Here is a 19,206-nt window from a genome sequence, read left to right as displayed (position 1 = left end):
GGGTTTGGCTTTTTTTTTTTTTTTTTTTTTTGAGATGGAGTCTTGCTCTGTCACCCAGGCTGGAGTGCAGTGGTGTGATCGCTCACTGCAAGCTCTGCCTCCTGGGTTCATACCATTCTCCTGCCTCAGTCTCTAAAGTAGCTGGGACTACAGGCACCCACCACCATGTCTGGCTAATTTTTTACATTTTTCAGTACAGATAGGGTTTCATCATGTTAACCAGGATGGTCTTGATCTCCTGACCTCATGATCCGCCCGCCTCGGCCTCCCAGACTGCTAGGATTACAGGCGTGAGCCACCGCGCCCGGCCTCCAAGGTCTGACTTTTTATCCATTCTGGTCTCTGCTTTCTCATTGATGTGTTTAAACCTTTTACATCTTACGTGATTTTTTAATTGGATTTAAATCTGCTCTCTTGCTATTTATTCTCTATTTGTCCCATGTGCTCTTTGTTCTATTTTTCTTTTTCCTGCCTCTTGCATTTTAAAATTTTGTATCATTTATTTATTTACTTTAGAGGTGAGGTCTCTGTCGTTCAGGGTGGTGCGCAGTGGCACAATCGCATCTCACTTTCTGCCCCTTTGAGAGTCTGATTCCATTTTCTCTCCTTTATCGACTTATTAGCCATCACTCTTTGTTGTTGTATTGCAGTGGTTGTGCTAAGGCTCATAATAAATAGCTTTAACTCGTCCAGTCTCTTCATTCTTCTGTGGAGACCGTGACTTCTATCCAGTCTCACCTTCCTTTTGTCTGAAGGACTTCCTGAACATGTCCTATAGTGCAAGTCTGCTAGTGATGGATTATTTTAGCTTTTATAAGTTCAAAAAAGTCTTTATTTTGCCTTTGTTTTTGAAAAATATCTTTGCTGGGTACAGAACTACAGTTATCCCTCAGTAGCCCTGTGGGATGGGTTCCAGTACCCCCCATGGATACCAAAATCCATGAATGTTCAAGCCCCTTATGTAAAATGTCATCATGTTTCCATATAACCTATGCACATTCTTCCATACACTTTAAATCATCTGTAGGGGCGAGCGTGATGACTCACACCTGTAATCTCTGTAATTTTGGTAGGCTGAGGTGGGAGGATCACTTGAGGCCAGGAGTTCAAGACCAGTCTGGGCAACATAGTAAGATCCCATGTCTACAAAAAATAAAATAAAATAAAAATTAGCAGGGTATGGTTGTGTGTGCCTGTGCTCCCAGCTACTCGGGAGAGTCATGCAGGAGGATCGGTTGAGCTCAGGAGGTCGAGGCTGCAGTGAGCTGTAACTGCACTACTGCGCTCCAGTCTGGGAGACAGAGTGAGACCCTGTTACTAAAATATATACATACCGAGATTACTTATAATACCTAATGCAACATAGATGCTACATAAATACTTGTTATACCATATTGTTTAAGGAACGACGACAGGGAGGAGCAGTCTGCGCATTTCAGTACAGAAGGAATTTTCTGTTCTGAGGATTTCGACCCTTGGTTGGATTCACAGACACACAGCTTGTGGATACAGATGCCTGACAGCGTCAGTGAACTTTCCCTTTCCCTCAGCACTTCAAAGCTGTGATTCCACCGTGTTCGGACTCGCATTATTCCTGAAAAACTGTCTGCAATCATTCTTTTTTTTTTTAGGAGTCTCACTCTGTTGCAAGGCTGGAGTGCAGTGGCGTGATCTTGGCTCACGGCAACCTCCACCTCCCAGGTTCAAGCAATTCTCGTGCCTCAGCCTCCCGAGTTAGCTGTGATTACAGGCACGTGCCACCACGCCCAGCTCATTTTTTTTTTTTTTATTTTTAGTAGAGACGTGGTTTCACCATGTTTGCCAGGATGGTCTCCATCTCCTGACCTCATGATCTGCTGGCCTCAGCCTCCCAAAGTGCTGGGATTACAGGCGTGAGTCACTGCGCCTGGCCTGCAATCATTCTTATCTTTGTTCCTCTGTACACAATGTCTCTTTTGTGTGTGTGTGTGTGTGTGTGTGTAGCAGCTTTTAAGGTTTTTCACTGATTTAAAGCAATTTGAGGCCATGCACGGTGGTTTATGCCTGCAATCCCAGCATTTGGGAGACCAAGGTGGGCAGATCACTTGAAGTCAGGAGTTCGAGACCAGTCTGACCAACATGGCAAAATCCCGTCTCTACTAAAAATACAAAAAATTGTCCAGGCATGGTGGCACATGCCTGTAATCCCAGCTACTCGGGAGGCTGAGGCAGGAGAATCACTTGAACCCAGGAGGCAGAGGTTGTGCTGAGTTGAGATCATATCATTGCACTCCAGCCTGGGAGACAGAGCAAGACTCCATCTCAAAAAATAAATAAATAAATAAATAAATAAATAAATAAAGCAATTTGCTTTCCGTCTCTGTGTAGTTCTTCGTGTTTCTTGTGTTCGAGATACGTTAAACTTCTTGGGTCTGTAGGTTTGTAGTTTCAAAAAACTTTTCAATCATTACTCTTTTTGTTGTTTTGTTTTTGTTTTTTGAGACAGAGTCTTGCTCTGTCTGCTAGGCTGGAGTGCAGTGGTGCAATCTCTACTCACTGAAACCTCCACCTCCCGGGTTCCAGCAATTCTTCTGCCTCAGCCTCCTGAGTAGCTGGGATTACAGGCACATGCCACCACAACCGGCTAATTTTTTATATTTTTAGTAGAGATGGGGTTTCACCATATTGGCCAAACTGATCTCGAACTCCTGACCTCAAGGGATCTGCCTGCCTCGGCCTCCCAAAGTGCTGGGATTACAGGCGTGAGCCACCTCACCTGGCAATCATTACTTCTTAAAATGTCTTTCTCCACATCCTTCCACCCCCAGGGGGCTTCAAATCACACTGCTTGAAACGGCCCCACAGCTCACTGATGCTCTGCTCACTTAGCCTTCTCTCTCTGTTTTACTTTAGATGACTTCTGTTGCCATGTCCCTGAGAGTTTTAAGTCCATGCTTTCCTCCTTGGTATTGTTTTCTGAAACCTGATGTTTTGCCCAAAACTGATATATTATTTTCATGTATACGTGTGTGAGTTTAGCTTTGCATGGTTGAACTTTCATAGCCCATTGCTGAATCATTGTAATATATTGGCCTGTGTCTAAACTGTGATGAAATGAGCGAAAGATTAAGACCTGGCTTAGAAGACGATGTGCAAGTCACAGGCCTTTAAGTGTCCTAATGTCTAGATAGAGAACAGACAACTAACTACTGTGTGAGATGGGAATGTGGGTGAGAGGTTAAGTACAGGAATTATTTCAAGATTGCAAAAATAAATCTCTTAAAGACCACATATTGCATGGTTCCATTAACAGGGAAGGCCCAGCCTAGGCAAACTCCTGGACTCAGGAAGGAGATTAGTGGCTGCAGGTGGGGGAGGGGCAGTGTGCTGACTGCTGTAGGGGACCCGTGGTGACAGGGGCAGTGGAGGCCAGCCCAGCGCTGGGAATGCACCACTACCGTCGCGCTGTGCATTTTTTTTTTTTTTTTTTTGAGATGGAGTCTTGCTCTGTCGCCCAGGCTCGAGTGCAGTGGCACGATCTCGAGTCACTGCAACCTCCGCCTCCTGGGTTCAAGTGATTCTGCTGCCTCAGCCTCCTGAGTAGCTGGGATTACAGGCGCACACCACGATGCCCAGCTTATTTTTGTATTTTTAGTAGAGACAGGGTTTCACCATGTTGGCCAGGCTGGTCTCGATCTCCTGACCTCCTGATCCACCCGCCTCGGCCTCCCAAAGTACTGGGATTACAGGTATGAGCCACCGTGCCCGGCCACGCGCTGCGCATTTTACGCGGATAAAGCGGATGGCTTGGGCACTGTGGGTCCAAGTAGCTGTTTTGACAACGTCTTCATCCCTGCGGCTGTAATGGGGCGCACGCGCACACACAGATGTGGCTTCTCCCCAGGGTGTCACCGTGTAGGTACCAAGCTGACTCCAGCGCAGCTGCCCTCGCAGGGCCTCAGCGGGGCGTGGCCGGGCAGGAGGGGCGTGGCTGGGAACTGGGGGCGTGGCTGGGCCGTGGGGAGAAAGCGGCCGCCGACGTGAGGCGGGGCCGGGCGTGCGGGCGGTTGGGCGAGGGCGGGGCCGGCGGCGGCGGGTAACGGAGGGGGCGGGGCTAGCGCGGTGGGGTTGCCGTTGCGGTGGGCGGCGCAGCGCGCAGTGCGAGGCACTCAGCGGTTTCCTTCCCCCAACGGCGCGCAGGTGTGGGCCGGCGCAGCGTAGTGCTCGGTCGGGGGTCGCCCTCCGCCTCCCGCGCCCGCGTCGCCCTCGCGCGTTGGGCCGCGCCGCGCCGCGCGCCATGTCGGGCCCGGGCCGCGGGAGCCGCGCCGGAGGCAGTCCGGGCAGGCGGCGAGGCGGGCTGTCGAGGGCGCGGCGGCCGAGGGCGCGGGCGGCGGGGACCGCGGGCGCTGGGGCGAGAGGGGACTGAGCTTCACGACCACCCGACCTGCAGCCTGGTGGAGATGACGGAGGTGGAGTACACGCAGGCTGCAGCACATCCTCTACTCAGCACATGGAGGCGGCGGCTGACGCGCGAGCTCGAGACGCGCCTCAACTCGGGCGTGCCTGGGGCGGCGGCCCGGGCCGGGCGCGGGCGGCTTCGCGACGGCGGTCTTGGGGCGCGGCGCCCGTGTACCCGTGCTGTGCCCGTCCGCGCTGGCGGCCGACGCGCACTGACCTGGGCCACATGACTTCCAGGAGCTGCGCATGATGCTGCTGAGCGAGGGCGCGGCGGAGAAAGACGCCAGGCGGGGGATGCAGCGAGGGCCCGGCTGACGGCGCCGCCAAGGAGGCGCGGCGCGGCTGGACCCGAGGCGCGCCCGAGTCCCGGCCAAGCCGGCGTGCGCGTCCGCCTGGAGGACCGCTTCAACAGCATCCCCGCCGAGCCGCGCCCGCGCCGCGCGGCCCGCGAGACCCCGAGCCGGGCGTGGCGCTCAACAAGTGCGTGCCCGGCGGCCGGGGCTGGCAGGGCCCGGGTGGAGGCCGAGGCCGGGGCCGGGGCGGAGGCAAAGGGGGCCCTCGCTGTGCACACCCCCAGCCTGCCCTCCCGGCAGCACAGGTCGCGGACCCCACCGGGTGTGGGGCCTCCCCGAAAGGCTGTGTGCGCTGTGCGGGCCCCGGGGAGCAGGTACTTCCTGGAACTAAACACCCCCCGCAGGGGCCCCGCCTGGAGAGTGGGGCCGAGCGCGCAGAATTCCTGGGAACCATGTGCTCCGGGTGGCACTCTTAGATGTCAGGGAAGCCTGGGAAGGCCCGACGCGGGTTTGCAGGCTTTGAACTCTAGAATGAGGCTCCAGCCTGCAGCCGCCCCCTTGGTGACCCTCAGGAATGGCTGTGGAAGGGGCTGAGTCCGCAGTTTTTTGCTCATCCCAACCTGTAGTTGCCCGTCGTGGTCAGACTGGAGGATGGCAGAAGAAAGATTGGTGTCAGGATGTGACGAGAGCAGGGAGGTGGCACAGATTTGGGACGTCCACAGCAGCACTAGTTGATAACTGTTGTGTAGAGATTTCCAGGATGAGAGTTGAGTTGCTGTCTGGAAGAAGTGGCCAGAGCCGTGAGAGTGGGATGGTGGATTCTTGTCTGCCACGTATTCCTGACACTTCTGGGCTTTCTTTTGTCTTGGCAGTTTGGTAACTCTCATTCGACATCCATCTGAATTAATGAATGTTCCTCTTCATCAACAACAAAACAAATGTACAACATTAGTGAAAAATAAAACTGCTGCTACAACTACTGCTTTGCAGTTTACATACCCACTGTTTACTACAAATGCTTGCTCTACTAGTGGAGATTCTAATCTTTCACAGACACAGGTAGGGAACGTGATTTGTGAAGCTTTGCTCTTTTGTATTAAATGGGTAAATTTTAACTTATTTTGGTTAGGTCCCAATTACTTTTTTTTCCCTTCAGTGAGCTTAATAACCTTTTAAGCCGGGCGCCGAGGCTCACGCCTGTAATCCCAGCACTGTGGGAGGCCGAGGTGAGTGGGTCATTTGAGGTCAGGAGTTCAAGAGCAGTCTGGCCAGCATGGTGAAACCCCGTACGAAAATTAACTGGGGGGTAGTGGTGGACACCTGTAATCCCAGCTACTCAGGAGGCTGAGGCAGGAGAGTCGCTTGAGCCTGGGAGGTGGAGGTTGTGGTGAGCTGACATCCCGACGCTGCACTCCAGTCTGGGCGACAGAGTGAGACCTTGTCTCAAAAAAAAAAAAAAAAACACACCAGTGCAAGTTGAGTATGTGGCATGGGAATGTTTTAAAATCTTCAGTGCAACTAAAGTTCTCCAAATTATGTATTACTAGCTTTGATGTTTGTTAAGTGCATTTTATTTGTGCAGTAAAGAGGACATTAAGCCACATATTGATAAAATTCCTGTTGCTTCATTTTTTTCCAGAGTTCTAGTAACTCATGTTCTGTACTTGAAGCTGCCAAGCACCAGGATATTGGATTGCCTAGAGCATTTTCTTTCTGTTATCAGCAAGAAATTGAATCCACTAAACAGACATTAGGTAGTAGAAACAAAGCTTTGCCTGAGCAAGTGTGGATTAAAGTGGGAGGTAAGCGATGAAACAGCAGGTAGTGGGAGCTTTCTTGTGACCGAGCCGTGTGGCTGATGGTATTTTGGCCTTGGGGGGGGGTAGGGGAGACAGATGGTTTGTACACATGAGAAACAGTCTTGGAGGTGTCTGTGTATCTCAGGGATCCGTCCACCCGCTTCCCCATCTTCTCACTTTAAACATTATGCTGATTCTCAAATATAATTAACCTTGATGTGGGAACATTGAGTTTGAGGGCTTTTTCATAACATTAAAGTGACAGACTTACATGAATTTTCAGTTATCTTCAAGTTACTGAAAGTACTTTATAGTTTTTTATTTTCTTTATTTTGTACTCCATGAGTGAGGCAGGCATCTCACATCTGCTGAAAGCCTTTGGATAGGTGGATGCTAATAGGAGGACCCTGGGCTGCCAGTGAGAGGCTGTAAGGTGATTCAGAAAGTTTGGAAATAAAGTCACTGCTGAAGGCACTGCTGTGCTCACCTGCCTAGCCCCTTCCTCCCTGGGAAACACCTGCCTAGCCCCTTCCTCCCTGGGAAACACCTGCCTAGCCCTTTCCTCCCTGGGAAACTGGTTTGTCAAGTGACCCGATGAAAAGAACACTCCTTACACTCAGCTTTCCAAGAGTTGGTGAAGACAGGACGGGGATGAGTGCTACTGCCTTCTCCTGTGTCAGTCACTCCTTTTCCTCCATACAAAATTTTATGCCAAAGTGTATGTTCACATTTGTAAGATACAAAGATGAGTATTAAGGTAGCCTCTGTGCTGACTACTCAGGTTAAGGAATAAAATGTCACCAAAACAACTGAATTCCTCTCTCCTGCTGAAAGCTTCATCATCCTTCTGGAATATGTGCTCTGTGTGGCATACACGTGCACATGAGCACGTCTGCCAGTCACGTGCCTGCGGTTCTTTGATGGATACAGTTCCACATATGCACACGTGGCACAGCCTGTTATGCAGCAGAAGAGCTCGGACGCTACTTACGTACTGCTTTGGGGAGGAGAGCCACTTCTGAGGCGAGGGCATACACTTAACGCTGCTTCAGTTTTGTTCTGAGCATTGCAGTAAAATACTGTCATATTAGAATAATTGGATTTTTTTCTTGTTCTTAGAATAATTGTATATAAAGAAAACATTTTTGGGAGGAAATATGTCCAAGTGGTTTTTTTTTTCCATTCTGACCTGAGAAAAAGTAAACAACTTCTTGTTTTCTGTATTCATAGATAACACTTGTTGATTAAAAAGAGGGACTTTGGGCCGGGCATGGTGGCTCAAGCTGTAATCCCAGTACTTTGGGAGGCTGAGGCGGGTGGATTACGAGGTCAGGAGCTCGAGACCATCCTGGCTAACACGGTGAAACCCTGTCCCTGCTAAAAATACAAAAAAATTAGCCGGGTGTGGTGGTGCATGCCTATAGTCCCAGTTACTCGGGAGGCTGAGGCAGGAGAATGGTGTGAACCCGGAAGGCGGAGCTTGCAGTAAGTGGAGACCATGCCACTACACTCCAGCCTGGGCAACAGAGCGAGACTCCATCTCAAAATAAAAAAGGGACTTTGGATGAGGTCATATTGGTTGCATAGCACTTGGAAGACGTGTTTAATTTGACAATTGATTCTTGTTCAGTTTCATTGTTTTTGTTTTGTTTTTTTTTTGAGGAGGAGTCTCGCTCTGTCGCCCAGGCTGGAGTGCAGTGGCGCGATCTCGGCTCACTGCAAGCTCCACCTCCCGGGTTCACACCTTTCTCCTGCCTCAGCCTCCCGAGTAGCTGGGACTACAGGTGCCCGCCACCATGCCTGGCTAATTTTTTTTTTTTTTTTTTGTATTTTGGTAGAGATGGGGTTTCACCGTGTTAGCCAGGATGGTCTCGATCTCCTGACCTTGTGATCCGCCCGTCTCGGCCTCCCAAAGTGCTGGGATTACAGGCTTGAGCCACCGCCCTGGCCGTTCAGTTTCATTGTATAAAGTAGGCTTGGAGTTCCCGTTCCCTGCTGACACTGAGTAACTACATTAGTACATCTCTTTGTGGTTCGGTTCTCTGTGCTGCTTACCCAATAATGTTTATATCTTAGATTGAAAAGGCCAAAACTGTGTTCAGCATTAATTGAGATAAGAATATAAAATTAAAAACCACTTTTTTTCTTCTTTTGCAAAGAAGAAGCGCTATGCAAACAAGCACTGAAGAGGAATCGGAGTAGAATGCGTCAGTTGGACACAAATGTAGAGCGAAGAGCCCTTGGAGAGATTCAGAATGTGGGCGAAGGTGCCACTGCCACACAGGGCGCTTGGCAGTCCTCGGAGTCCTCACAGTCAAACCTGGGGGAGCAGGCCCAGAGTGGGCCCCAGGGAGGAAGGTCTCAGCGTAGGGAGAGGCATAACCGAATGGAAAGAGACAGAAGGTAATACCTGCGACTGCTTGTCAGGCTGACTCATAAATGATTACCTTAGTCATACATGGTTATCACAGAAAATGACCCTTAGCCCTTTCTTCGTTCAGAGGGTAGAAAGAGGTAGGAGCGTCGTTAACTTTCCCAGATGGATCAGGGATCCCCCAGACCGTGCCCGGGCTCGCTGGCTTATTAGGAGGACTCCCGGGACTCAGCATGCAGTCACTCTCAGGCTGTGACTTACTATGGAAAAAGGATGCCAGGTGAGATCAGCAAAGGCACATGGGAAGAAGGCAGGAGATGAGGTGCAAGCTTCTAAGAGTGTGCCCTGTGGAGTCCGGCAGGATGCCCCTCATGCCCCCAGTCATGTGGTCTGAAAACATGGGTGAGGTGTTGCCAACCGGGAAAGCTTGCTAGAGACCAGGGGCGTGTCACGTAGGCACGCCCTCCCTGCATGCAGCCACAGTCCAGTCTCCCAGAAGGAAAACAGGTGATCAGTGTCAACCGTATTGTTTGCACAGTGTAGGTCCTGGGAGCCACTCTTAACTCTACAAATCGCAGACTCCACTAAGGGCCAGCGCTGACTGCAGGCCTTTCTGAGGAGGGTGATCAGGCTGTTATGGTAACTGCTGCTTAACCAGCCAACTGAATTCTGCAAGTTTTGCCTGGTTCTTTTAAGATTACTGGGAAGAAGGAGGTTAAAATTGTTATTTAAGTGGTTTTGTCTATAGATTTTATTTGTGGTATCCTCCTTTGTAGAATTAAGAGGTGGTTAATTTTTTTTTTATAATTGGGTTTTCTTTTCTTTTTTCTTTTTTTTTTTTTGTGAGATGGAGATGTACTCTTGTTGCCCAGGCTGAAGTGCAGTGGCACGATCTCGGCTCACTGCAGCCTCCACCTCCCAGGTTCAAGCGATTCTCCTGCCTCAGCTTCCCTAGTAGCTGGGATTACAGGCATGCGTCACCACGCCCGGCTAATTTTGTATTTTTAGTAGAGACGGGGTTTCTCCATGTTGGTCAGGTTGGTCTCGAACTCCTGACCTCAGATGGTCTGCCCGCCTCGGCCTTCCAAAGTGCTGGGATTACAGGCGTGAGCCACCGCGCCCGGCATGGCAATTTCTTTTAAAGGGATCTATTCAAACTACCTAGGGCAGGGTGCAGTGGCTTATGGCTGTAATCTCAGTACGTTGGGAGGCCGCGGTGGGAGGATTGCTTGAGCCCAGGGTTTGAAACCAGCCTGGGCAACATAGCAAGTCCCTGTCTCTAAAGAAAAACCAGCAATACTAGTGGTGGTGCACACCTGTCGTCCCAGCTACTTGGGAGGCTGAGGTGTGGGAGGATCGCTTGAGCCCAGGAGGTCAACGCTGTAGTCAGCTGTGATCCCGCCACTGCACTCCAGCCTGGGCCACAAAGTGAGACCCATCTTCCAAAGAAAGAAAATAAAAAAGCTAGCTATATATCTTTTTATGATACTTACATACACATAGACTAACTGAGGGCTTTCCTCAGCCTACTGTGAATTATGAAGGGCATTTTGCTTGCTCTGACATTTATTTAATAGACATTCATTGAGTACCTGCTGTGTAGAAAGCCTTACACCATAGTTGACAGTTTGAAAGTTTGACTTCTAGCTCTACTGCATAGACTTGTGGTTAGAGTTGAATGAGCTGATGCGTAAAGAGTGTTCGGCTCGATGCCTAGAAGTCCAGAAGCACCTAGTACATGCCAGCTGCTGTTTTACCAGCAGAGTCTCTAATTGAAACTCTAAGTACACGGTGTGAAGACGAGTAGCAAGGGCCATATTGAATAAGTTGCTCAGTGTCTGCTTGTTTAGGACTTTGCATGGTACTGAATGTAATATGTAAAAGTTTAAAAAATAGTCTAATAAGACTCCAATTGTTTTTCTCTACGAAAACCGAGTTTCAGAATATTACCAGAGTGTTGGGCCGCGATCCTTTCAGAATCGGGGCCCCTTGGAGAATCTGAAAGCTGTGCATGAGCTCCTGGTAGGGCTTTTAGCCCGTAAAGGGCAAGTAATATCAGTCTTGAATGAAAGAGTAATCTGCCCAATTTGGACCCCTCAGTGGTCCAGACGGAAGAAGGTGTCAGACAAAAAATGTTGCTTCCAGTTTCAGGGGCTTTGGAACCATCCCTAATCCAGAGACTTGAACCTGGCCCGTGAGAAGTAAATAAGGAAAGCTCCAGGGAGTGTGTGGGTCATGGGGCTGCCGAGGGCACCCAAGGATGCTCTGGCCTCCCGAAGGCAGTAGCTCCCTCTGTAGACGAGGCCGTGGCAAAGCTGTGGGACTCCCTGTGGTGATGGGCATTTCCGTGGCACTCAGTGGCCAGGCTTCACGGGCTCTGATTCCCTCAAGTACTACAGCGAGATGCTTCCTTTTACATGTTTGTTTTGCTCCAGCCTCTCTTGGTGATGACTTTGGGTTTTGACTGTAGGCGCAGAATCCGCATTTGCTGTGATGAGTTGAATCTCTTAGTACCGTTCTGCAATGCCGAGACTGACAAGGCCACAACTCTGCAGTGGACCACAGCATTCCTGAAATATATCCAGGAAAGACACGGAGATTCTCTTAAAAAGGTTAGTGGTAGGCCAGGTAGATTTCCAGAATTTTACAAATTTTACTTATCAGTGTCCCTCTTTTTTCCTAAGGATAACTCAGACTATCCTTTGCTTCCTGGAATTTAATGTCAAATACTAAGTCCAGTATGAACAAAGCTCTGCTCATTAATGATATAACTTGTCATTTACTGAAGTGTTAGTCACAGCCTACATGTGTTACACTGCAGTGTATAAATGACTGTGAAGAGTCAATTGTCAGATAGCAGATTGGGCCCCTGCTCTGTACGGTATATTGTACTGGGGCTGATGGGTGTGTAGGACATGATTTTTGCCCTCAGAAAAACTTGTGAAAGGGATAAAAGCAAGAATAGAAAAAGAAAAACCAGCCAGGCACAGTGGTTCACGTCTGTAATCCCAGCACTTTGGGAGGCCGAAGTGGGAGGATCTCTTGAACCCAGGAGTTTGAGACCAGCCTGGGCAACATGGCAAGACCCCAGCTCTACTAAAAATACAACAATTAGGCTGGTGTGGTGGCATACGCCTGTAGTCCCTGCTACTCGGTGGGGGGCTGAGGAGGGAGGATCGATTGAGCCAGGGAGGTGGAGGCTGCAGTGAGCTGAGATCATACCACTGCACTCCAGCCTGGGCAACAGGGCAAGACCCTGCCCCACCCCCACCCACCCTAAAAAAGAAAGAGAAACAAAATGCAGGTAAGTGACAAACAGTCTGATACGGACTTCAAATATGCCCAGCAGGTTAGTAAGAAATATACTTCTCCGGACCGGGTGACTATACCTCTGTGGACTGGGTGACTATACTTCTGTGGACAGGGTGACTATACTTCTGTGGACTGGGTGACTATACTTCTGTGGACAGGGTGACTATACTTCTGTGGACAGGGTGACTATACTTCTGTGGACAGGGTGATTGTACTTCTGTGGACTGGGTGACTGTGCTTCTGTGGACAGGGTGACTGTGCTTCTGTGGACAGGGTGACTATATTTCTGTGGACTGGGTGACTAGGGAGGAACCAGCGTGTTAGCGCCAGCATATCCAGTCTCTCAGGACAGCCACCTTGCCATGATCCTGTCTGTGTGGTCATGGCAGTGGCCTGCAGCAAGCCACCATGGTTGGCTGGAACTGGACGTGTGGTTTGAATGTGGGAGTTCAGTCAGCCCCTCAGTGGCCCAAAAGGAAGACGGTGTCAGTCACAGGGCTGGTTCTGGGCCCTGCCTTGGGGGGACCCGAGTTCCAGGTCCCGGCCTCAGCGTTGCAGTGGCCAGGGTGAGTGGCTCTTTGGCCCTCCAGGAGTGAGCAGACCTTAGTGAGATAGATCCACAGGGCCCTGACTTTGTACCTGGTCCAAGCTGTGGGGGAATTGCTGCTGTTGACCCAGGCAGGAATTGACTAGAGAACGAGCTAAGGTTGCTGCAACAAACAAGGACCCCTTTCAAGAAGGGCTCCCAGGCCTGGCGCAGTGACTCATGCTGTGATCCCAGCACTCTGGGAGGCTGAGGCGGGTGGATTATTTGAGGCCAGGAGTTGGAGACCGGCTTGGCCAACGTGATGAGACCCCCGTCTTTACTAAAATACAAAATTAGCTGCGCGTGGTGGCATGTGCCTGTAGTCCTAGCTACTCAGGAGGCTGAGGCAGGAGAATTGAACCGGGGAGGTGGAGGTTGCAGTGAGCCAAAATAGCGCCACTGCACTCCAGCCTGGGTGACAGAGCGAGGCTCCATCTCAAAAGAAGGGCTTCTGGCCGGGCGCGGTGGCTCAAGCCTGTAATCCCAGCAGCTTTGGCGAGGCCGAGACGGGTGATCATCGAGCGGTCAGGCAGGATCAGACCATCCTGGCTAACACCGTGAAGCCCCGTCATTACTAAAAAAATACAAAAAACGAGCCGGGCGAGTGGCGGGGCCCTGTAGTCCCAGCTACTCCGGAGCTGGCAGCGAGATGGCGTTAAACCTGGGGAGGCAGAGCTTGCAGTGAGCTGAGATCCGGGCCACTGCACTCCAGCCTGGGCGATAGAGCGAGACTCCATCTCAAAGAAAAAAAAAAAAGAAGGCTCTGTCTGTGTCTGTGTTGTGGTGGGGCTGGAGAGAGGTCCCCCGCAGCTAGCTGGGCTATGTTGAGTGAGGGCTCTTCTCTTCAGCGCCAGGCAATAGTTTGTCTTGTCTCTGTCCCTTTTTTATGTCCACATGACATTTACATCTTGTGAGTTGTATAATTTAGGTTCTTTGTTTTCATTATGCATTTAATTGCGTTCTATAGCGATACTATGTTAAATGTATTCTAATTGGATCATTTATGGTTACTTACAATGCAGTTACTCTTGAAAATTGTTGTTAGAGGAAGACTGTTGATTTGTTTTGATAAAATAAAGCTTTTGTGTTTTAAAAATGCTTTAATGTTTTGGTTTTGTGTATCTATTAGCAAATCATTATTGATCTAATTTACTCAAGTAAGACAAAGACATTTATAATTTTTGAAATTAAAAAATGTTAATTGTATGTACAGTCAAAGATTAAGTAGACCAGATGTTTATGGATATGATATTTTATATACATTCTGTTTGCTGAATATTTCTGAAATGTAATTACATTGAACCTGATTATTTCTGGGTCACATTATTAGACCCACCAAGAAATAGGCTGAGGTCAAGTCAATTCACAATTTTTTCGGAGAATTAGAACCTAAAAAGCCAAAACACATGGGTTCTTAATTATTTCCTTAGTGGCTTCCCCCTTTTACTTGCGTGCGTATTTTTGTCCTTAAAGACATCATACATGAGAGTTTTAAGTGATTTCTGTATATTATTTGGTATACATTTCACTCAGCAAGTCTTTTCCAGTGTGACCAGGCACTGCTGACGATGCTGGGGTACCCTGGGCAAGACAGAGGCATGTCTGGCATGGAGGGAGGTGGGGGATGAGTAAACGTGAAGACAGTGGGAGCAGGGCCTTGCGGATGGAGGATGCTGCTCTGAGCCAGCCTGACTGGGGCGCTGCTTTGGATTGGGTGGTTGAGGGAGGCTCCCAACCAAGGCCCAATGATGACACGGAGCTGGCAGCCGGGACCTGGGAGCAGCAGGGTCTGAGGAGTGCCTGTCTGCCAGCCAGCGTTGCTGGGCAGGGCCCTGGGGCAGGCTGGGATCTGGGGGACCGCAAGTCCTGAGGGCTGGGGGCCTTGGCAGTCTTCTGGCAGCAAGTGACATGACCTGACCCACGTCACCCCACTGCTGGGGGCACCGGATGCTGGGAAGTAGGTGTTGGACTGGGGTAAGAGTGGAAACCAGGAGTCTGCAGCAGCCGGGAGATGTGGGTGGCCGGGCAGTGGCTGCCAGGGGGCGGCGCTGGGGAGGAGGAAAGGCACGAGGCTTCTTGTGTTTGTGGCGGTACCAGTTGGGAGGTGTGATGGGAAAAAGGCGTCAGGATTTGGCTTCAGTGACTGGGTGGATGGGGCTGTTTACTGGGAGGGAAGACTCGGAGAAGCAGGATCTCGGCATTCTGGAGGCATCAGGTGGGGACATCGGGAGGCAGGGGATAGACAAGTAGGGGTGAGGGCAGGGCGGCGTCAGCCATCAGTGATTCACTTCCTGTTAGTTTTCTAGTGAACATAGGAAGTGCAGTGATCATCTGTACGCCTATCCTTCAATCTCTGCAGTGAACATGTACTGTATTTACTTTGTACACACGCACAATTTCAAAGACAATTATAGACACGAACCTTCATCTCTCAATATTTCTACATAAATCTTTGAAAGACAGGCCTTCCACGGAACCCCAACACCACTATCATGCCTCACCAAGATGATAGCAGGTCGCTTTCATATCCTCCCATGCACAGACTGTGTTCAGATCTGTCCAAAATGTTCTTTTATTGCCACCATATGTGCCCAATTTTTTTCATTTTAATGTTTATTTTTTTGAGACAGGGTCTCGCTGTCTCCCAGACTGGAGTTCAGTAGCATGATTATGGCTCACTGCAGCCTCTGCCTCCTAGATTCAAGCAGTCCTCCTGCCTCAGCCTCCTAAGTAGCTAGACTACAGGTGTGTGCCATCATGCCCAGCTAATTTTATTTTTGTAGGGATGGGGTTTTGACATGTTTCACAGGCTGGTCTCATACTTCTGGGCCCAAGTGATCCTCCTGCCTCCGCCTCCCAAAGTGCTGGGATTACAAGCATGAGCTACCATGCCTGACCAATGTTTTAAGTTTTTGTAGCAATAGGGTCTTGCTATGTTGCCCAGGCTGGCCTCCCAAAGTGCTGGGATTATAGGCATGAGCCACCACACCCAGCCAAAATATTCTAAAAATGACTTTCATAGCTGTTTTTTTCCCACAGTCCAGCACCCAGCCATGGATTATACACTGCATTTGATGACGGTTTTCAAGCTCTTTGAGCTGCAAGAATCCCACCCACAGTTATTAACTATGGCATTGAGGTTTTGAAGAGATCAGTTCAGTTATCTAGAGAGTGCCCCACATTCTGGGTTTAGATGGCTCTATTTACTTTTGGTAGTTTTAAATTTTGGTGTAATTTCAAACTTACAGAAAAATTGCAAGAACAGTACAAAGAGCTCTTTGTAGGCCTGTCCAGGTTTGCTCCATTCTCCCTGCCAGTCCCAGTTTCCCGCCAATATCTTTGGGATCCGTTTGATAGTAAGTTGCAGACACCATGCTTCTTTATACCTAAGTACACCCGTGTGTTTTGTTTTGTTTTGTTTTTTTGAGACGGAGTCTTGCTCTGTTGCCCAGGCTGGAGTGCAGTGGTGCGATCTCAGCTCACTGCAACCTCTGCCTCCCGGGTTCAAGCAATTCTGCCTCAGCCTCTCGAGTAGCTAGTACTATAGGCGTGCGCCACCACCCCCGGCTAATTTTGTATTTTTAGTAGAGATGGGGTTTCACCATGTTGGCCAGGCTGGTCTCAAACTGCTGACCTCAAGTGATCCACCCACCTTAGCCTCCCAAAGTGCTGGGATTGCAGTTGAGCCACCACGCCCAGCTAATTTTTGTATTTAGTGGAGACGGGGTTTCACCATGTTGACCAGGCTGGTTTGGAACTCCTGACCTCAGGTGATCTGCCTGTCTCAGCCTCCCAAAGTGCTGGGATTACAGGCATGAACCACCACACTCGGTTTACTTTTTTTGTTTGTTTGAGATGGAGTCTCGCTCTTGTCACCCACTTTGGAGTGCAATGGCGTGATATCGGCTCACTGCAACCTCCGCCTCCTAGGTTAAAGTGATTCTCCTGCCTCAGCCTCCCGAGTAGCTGGGATTACAAACACGCGCTACCACGCCCAGTTAATTTTTGTATTTTTAGTAGAGACAGGGTTTCGCCATGTTGGCAGGCTGGTCTCAAACTCCTGACCTCGGGTGATCCACCTATCTCAGCCTCCCAAAGTGCTGGGATTACAGGCGTGAGCCACCACACCTGGCCTAGTTTTTAATTTTTTTTGTTTGAGATGGAGTCTCGCTCTTGCCACCCAGTCTGGAGTGCAATGGTGTGATCCTGGCTCACTGGAACCTCTGCTTCTTGGGTTCAAGTGATTCTCCTGCCTCAGCCTCCCGAGTAACTGGGATTACAAATGCATGCCACCATGCCCTGCTAATTTTTGTATTTTTATTAGAGACAGGGTTTCCCCATGTTGACCAGGCTGGTCTCGAACTCCTGACTTCAGGTGATCCGCCTGCCTCGGCCTCCCAAAGTGCTGGGATTACAGGCTTGAGCCACCGCGCCCAGGCCTGGCCCCCGTGTTTTCTTTTTTTTTTTTTTTGAGACGGAGTCTCGCTCTGTCACCCAGGCTGGAGTGCAGTGGCCGGATCTCAGCGCACTGCAAGCTCCGCCTCCCGGGTTCACGCCATTCTCCTGCCTCAGCCTCCTGAGTACCTGGGACTACAGGCGCCCACCACCTTGCCTGGCTAGTTTTTTGTATTTTTTTAGTAGAGATGGGGTTTCACCGTGTTAGCCAGGATGGTCTCGATCTCCTGACCTCGTGATCTGCCCGTCTGGGCCTCCCAAAGTGCTGGGATTACAGGCTTGAGCCACCGCGCCCGGCCCGTGTTTACTTTTTAATATCCATAACGATGAAAATGAGGACATTTAACATTGGTGCAAGACTGTTACTCACATTTTGCCTGCTGTTGCGATAGTGCCCACTACAACTTTTTCCCCAGTTGGGATGGCATCTGGGACGCTGGTTGTGTGTAGTTGTGAGATGCCTCTGCACACTGGGGGCCCTGAAGGCGCCGGCCACACCTGGGGCCTCCCTTGTGGTGTCTGTCCCTCCCTTCTTCACACCAGCAGGTGGCTGAATCCCACTTCGTGTCTCCCTGCCGTCTGCATCAGGCCCTGGTGTCGCTGTCCCTCACATCCTGTCTGGCGTCAGGCCCTGCTGCAGACTCGGACTGGCCTGTCCCTTCTGTCCTCCTTTCCTGTGGACACACTGTGACTTCTCTCATGATCCTCCTGTGAGAACTCCCTGGACCTCGTGTCCTATACTGGCAACCGCCCATTTCCCTGCTCTCCTTGGCTGCCCGGCGCTTGTCTGTACCTCTTAAGCCACTGCATCCTCTCTTGGATCCATTCCCAGCAGCCTGTGACCGTGGCCTCCCATGCTGTTTAGTCACGCTACCATGCCCAGCTAATTTTTGTATTCTTAGTATAGACAGGGTTTTGCCATATTGGCCAGGCTGGTCTGGAACTCCTGACCTCAGGTGATCCACCCGCCTTGGCCTCCCACAGTGCTGGGATTACCAGCGTGAGCCACCACGCCCGGCCTACATTCAGATTTTCATTCTGTTTTTGAACACGCCACTGGAGGGCCTCTCGGCTGCAGAGCAAGCCTTTGTCACTTGTTCGTGGCAGAATGAGCCGAACGCTGTGTTGTGACCTGTTTTAAAAATAAAGCATCTTGAAAAAGAAAAGCCATTCTCTTGGACCTCATGAGTTTATGTCTCCTTAGCTCTGGCCACCTGAGCTCCTTGGTCCGCTTTACCCCTCTGGCCTGGGCTGTGCTGGAGTCTTTCTGGGGCTCAGTCATTCACTTTTGCGGTTTTTCACGTGGGGTCAGTGGTAGTGCTTTCTCCGTCCTATTTTGCTTTTATCTTTATTATCCAAAAACCTTATTTCTTCTATTTCCTTCTTTAATTTTATTCTGGCATCTTGGGTTGAAAGTTTATTTCATCTATCTTGTTTTCTAATCAATGCATTATAGTCAATTTGTCCTGGTGTGTTTTTGAAACATTTCACAGGTTAGGACGCAATGCTTTCATTGTTTCTCTAAGTAGCTTGCAATTTCTCTTTTTCTTTTCTTTTTTTTTTTTTGAGATGGAGTTTCGCTCTTGTTGCCCAGGCTGCCGTGCAATGGCGCGATCTTGGCTCACTGCAGCCTCTGCCTCCCGGGTTCAAGCAATTCTCCTGCTTCAGCCTCCCGAGTAGCTGGGGTTATGGGCATGTGCCACCACACCCAGCTAATTTTGTATTTTTATTAGAGACGGGGTTTCTCCATGTTGGTGAGGCTATTCTCAAACTCCTGACCTCAGGTGATCCGCCCGCCTCGGCCTCCCAAAGGCCCGGCCACTTTCTTCCTGTTAATAACTTCCTGGTATATTTTCCTGACATATAGTTAGAACTATTTCTTTTTTTCCTACCAAGAAATTTTTTTTATTGTTGGTATTATTCTTTTTCTTTTTCTTTTTTTTTTTTTTT

The 19,206-nt window shown here is 49.9% G+C and overlaps 1 protein-coding gene across 1 annotated transcript in view; it reads left to right on the top strand.

Moving 5' to 3' along the window:
• Positions 1–4,403: 4,403 nt before the first annotated feature.
• The window catches only part of TCFL5 (transcription factor like 5), a 24,200-nt gene continuing 9,397 nt past the window's right edge, over positions 4,404–19,206 (top strand). Inside the window, 8 exon segments of the mRNA XM_017881212.1 lie at positions 4,404–4,552; positions 4,554–4,720; positions 4,723–4,863; positions 4,866–4,917; positions 5,603–5,789; positions 6,370–6,532; positions 8,689–8,932; positions 11,374–11,515. Of these exon segments, the coding sequence (XP_017736701.1) occupies positions 4,440–4,552; positions 4,554–4,720; positions 4,723–4,863; positions 4,866–4,917; positions 5,603–5,789; positions 6,370–6,532; positions 8,689–8,932; positions 11,374–11,515 (1,209 nt within the window). The 5' untranslated portion in view covers positions 4,404–4,439.

This window comes from Rhinopithecus bieti, unplaced genomic scaffold (assembly GCF_001698545.2).
Source record: "Rhinopithecus bieti isolate Rb0 unplaced genomic scaffold, ASM169854v2 scaffold_12573, whole genome shotgun sequence".
In the NCBI taxonomy this organism is placed as follows: Eukaryota; Metazoa; Chordata; class Mammalia; order Primates; family Cercopithecidae; genus Rhinopithecus; species Rhinopithecus bieti.
This window is presented reverse-complemented; position numbering and strand designations above follow the sequence as displayed.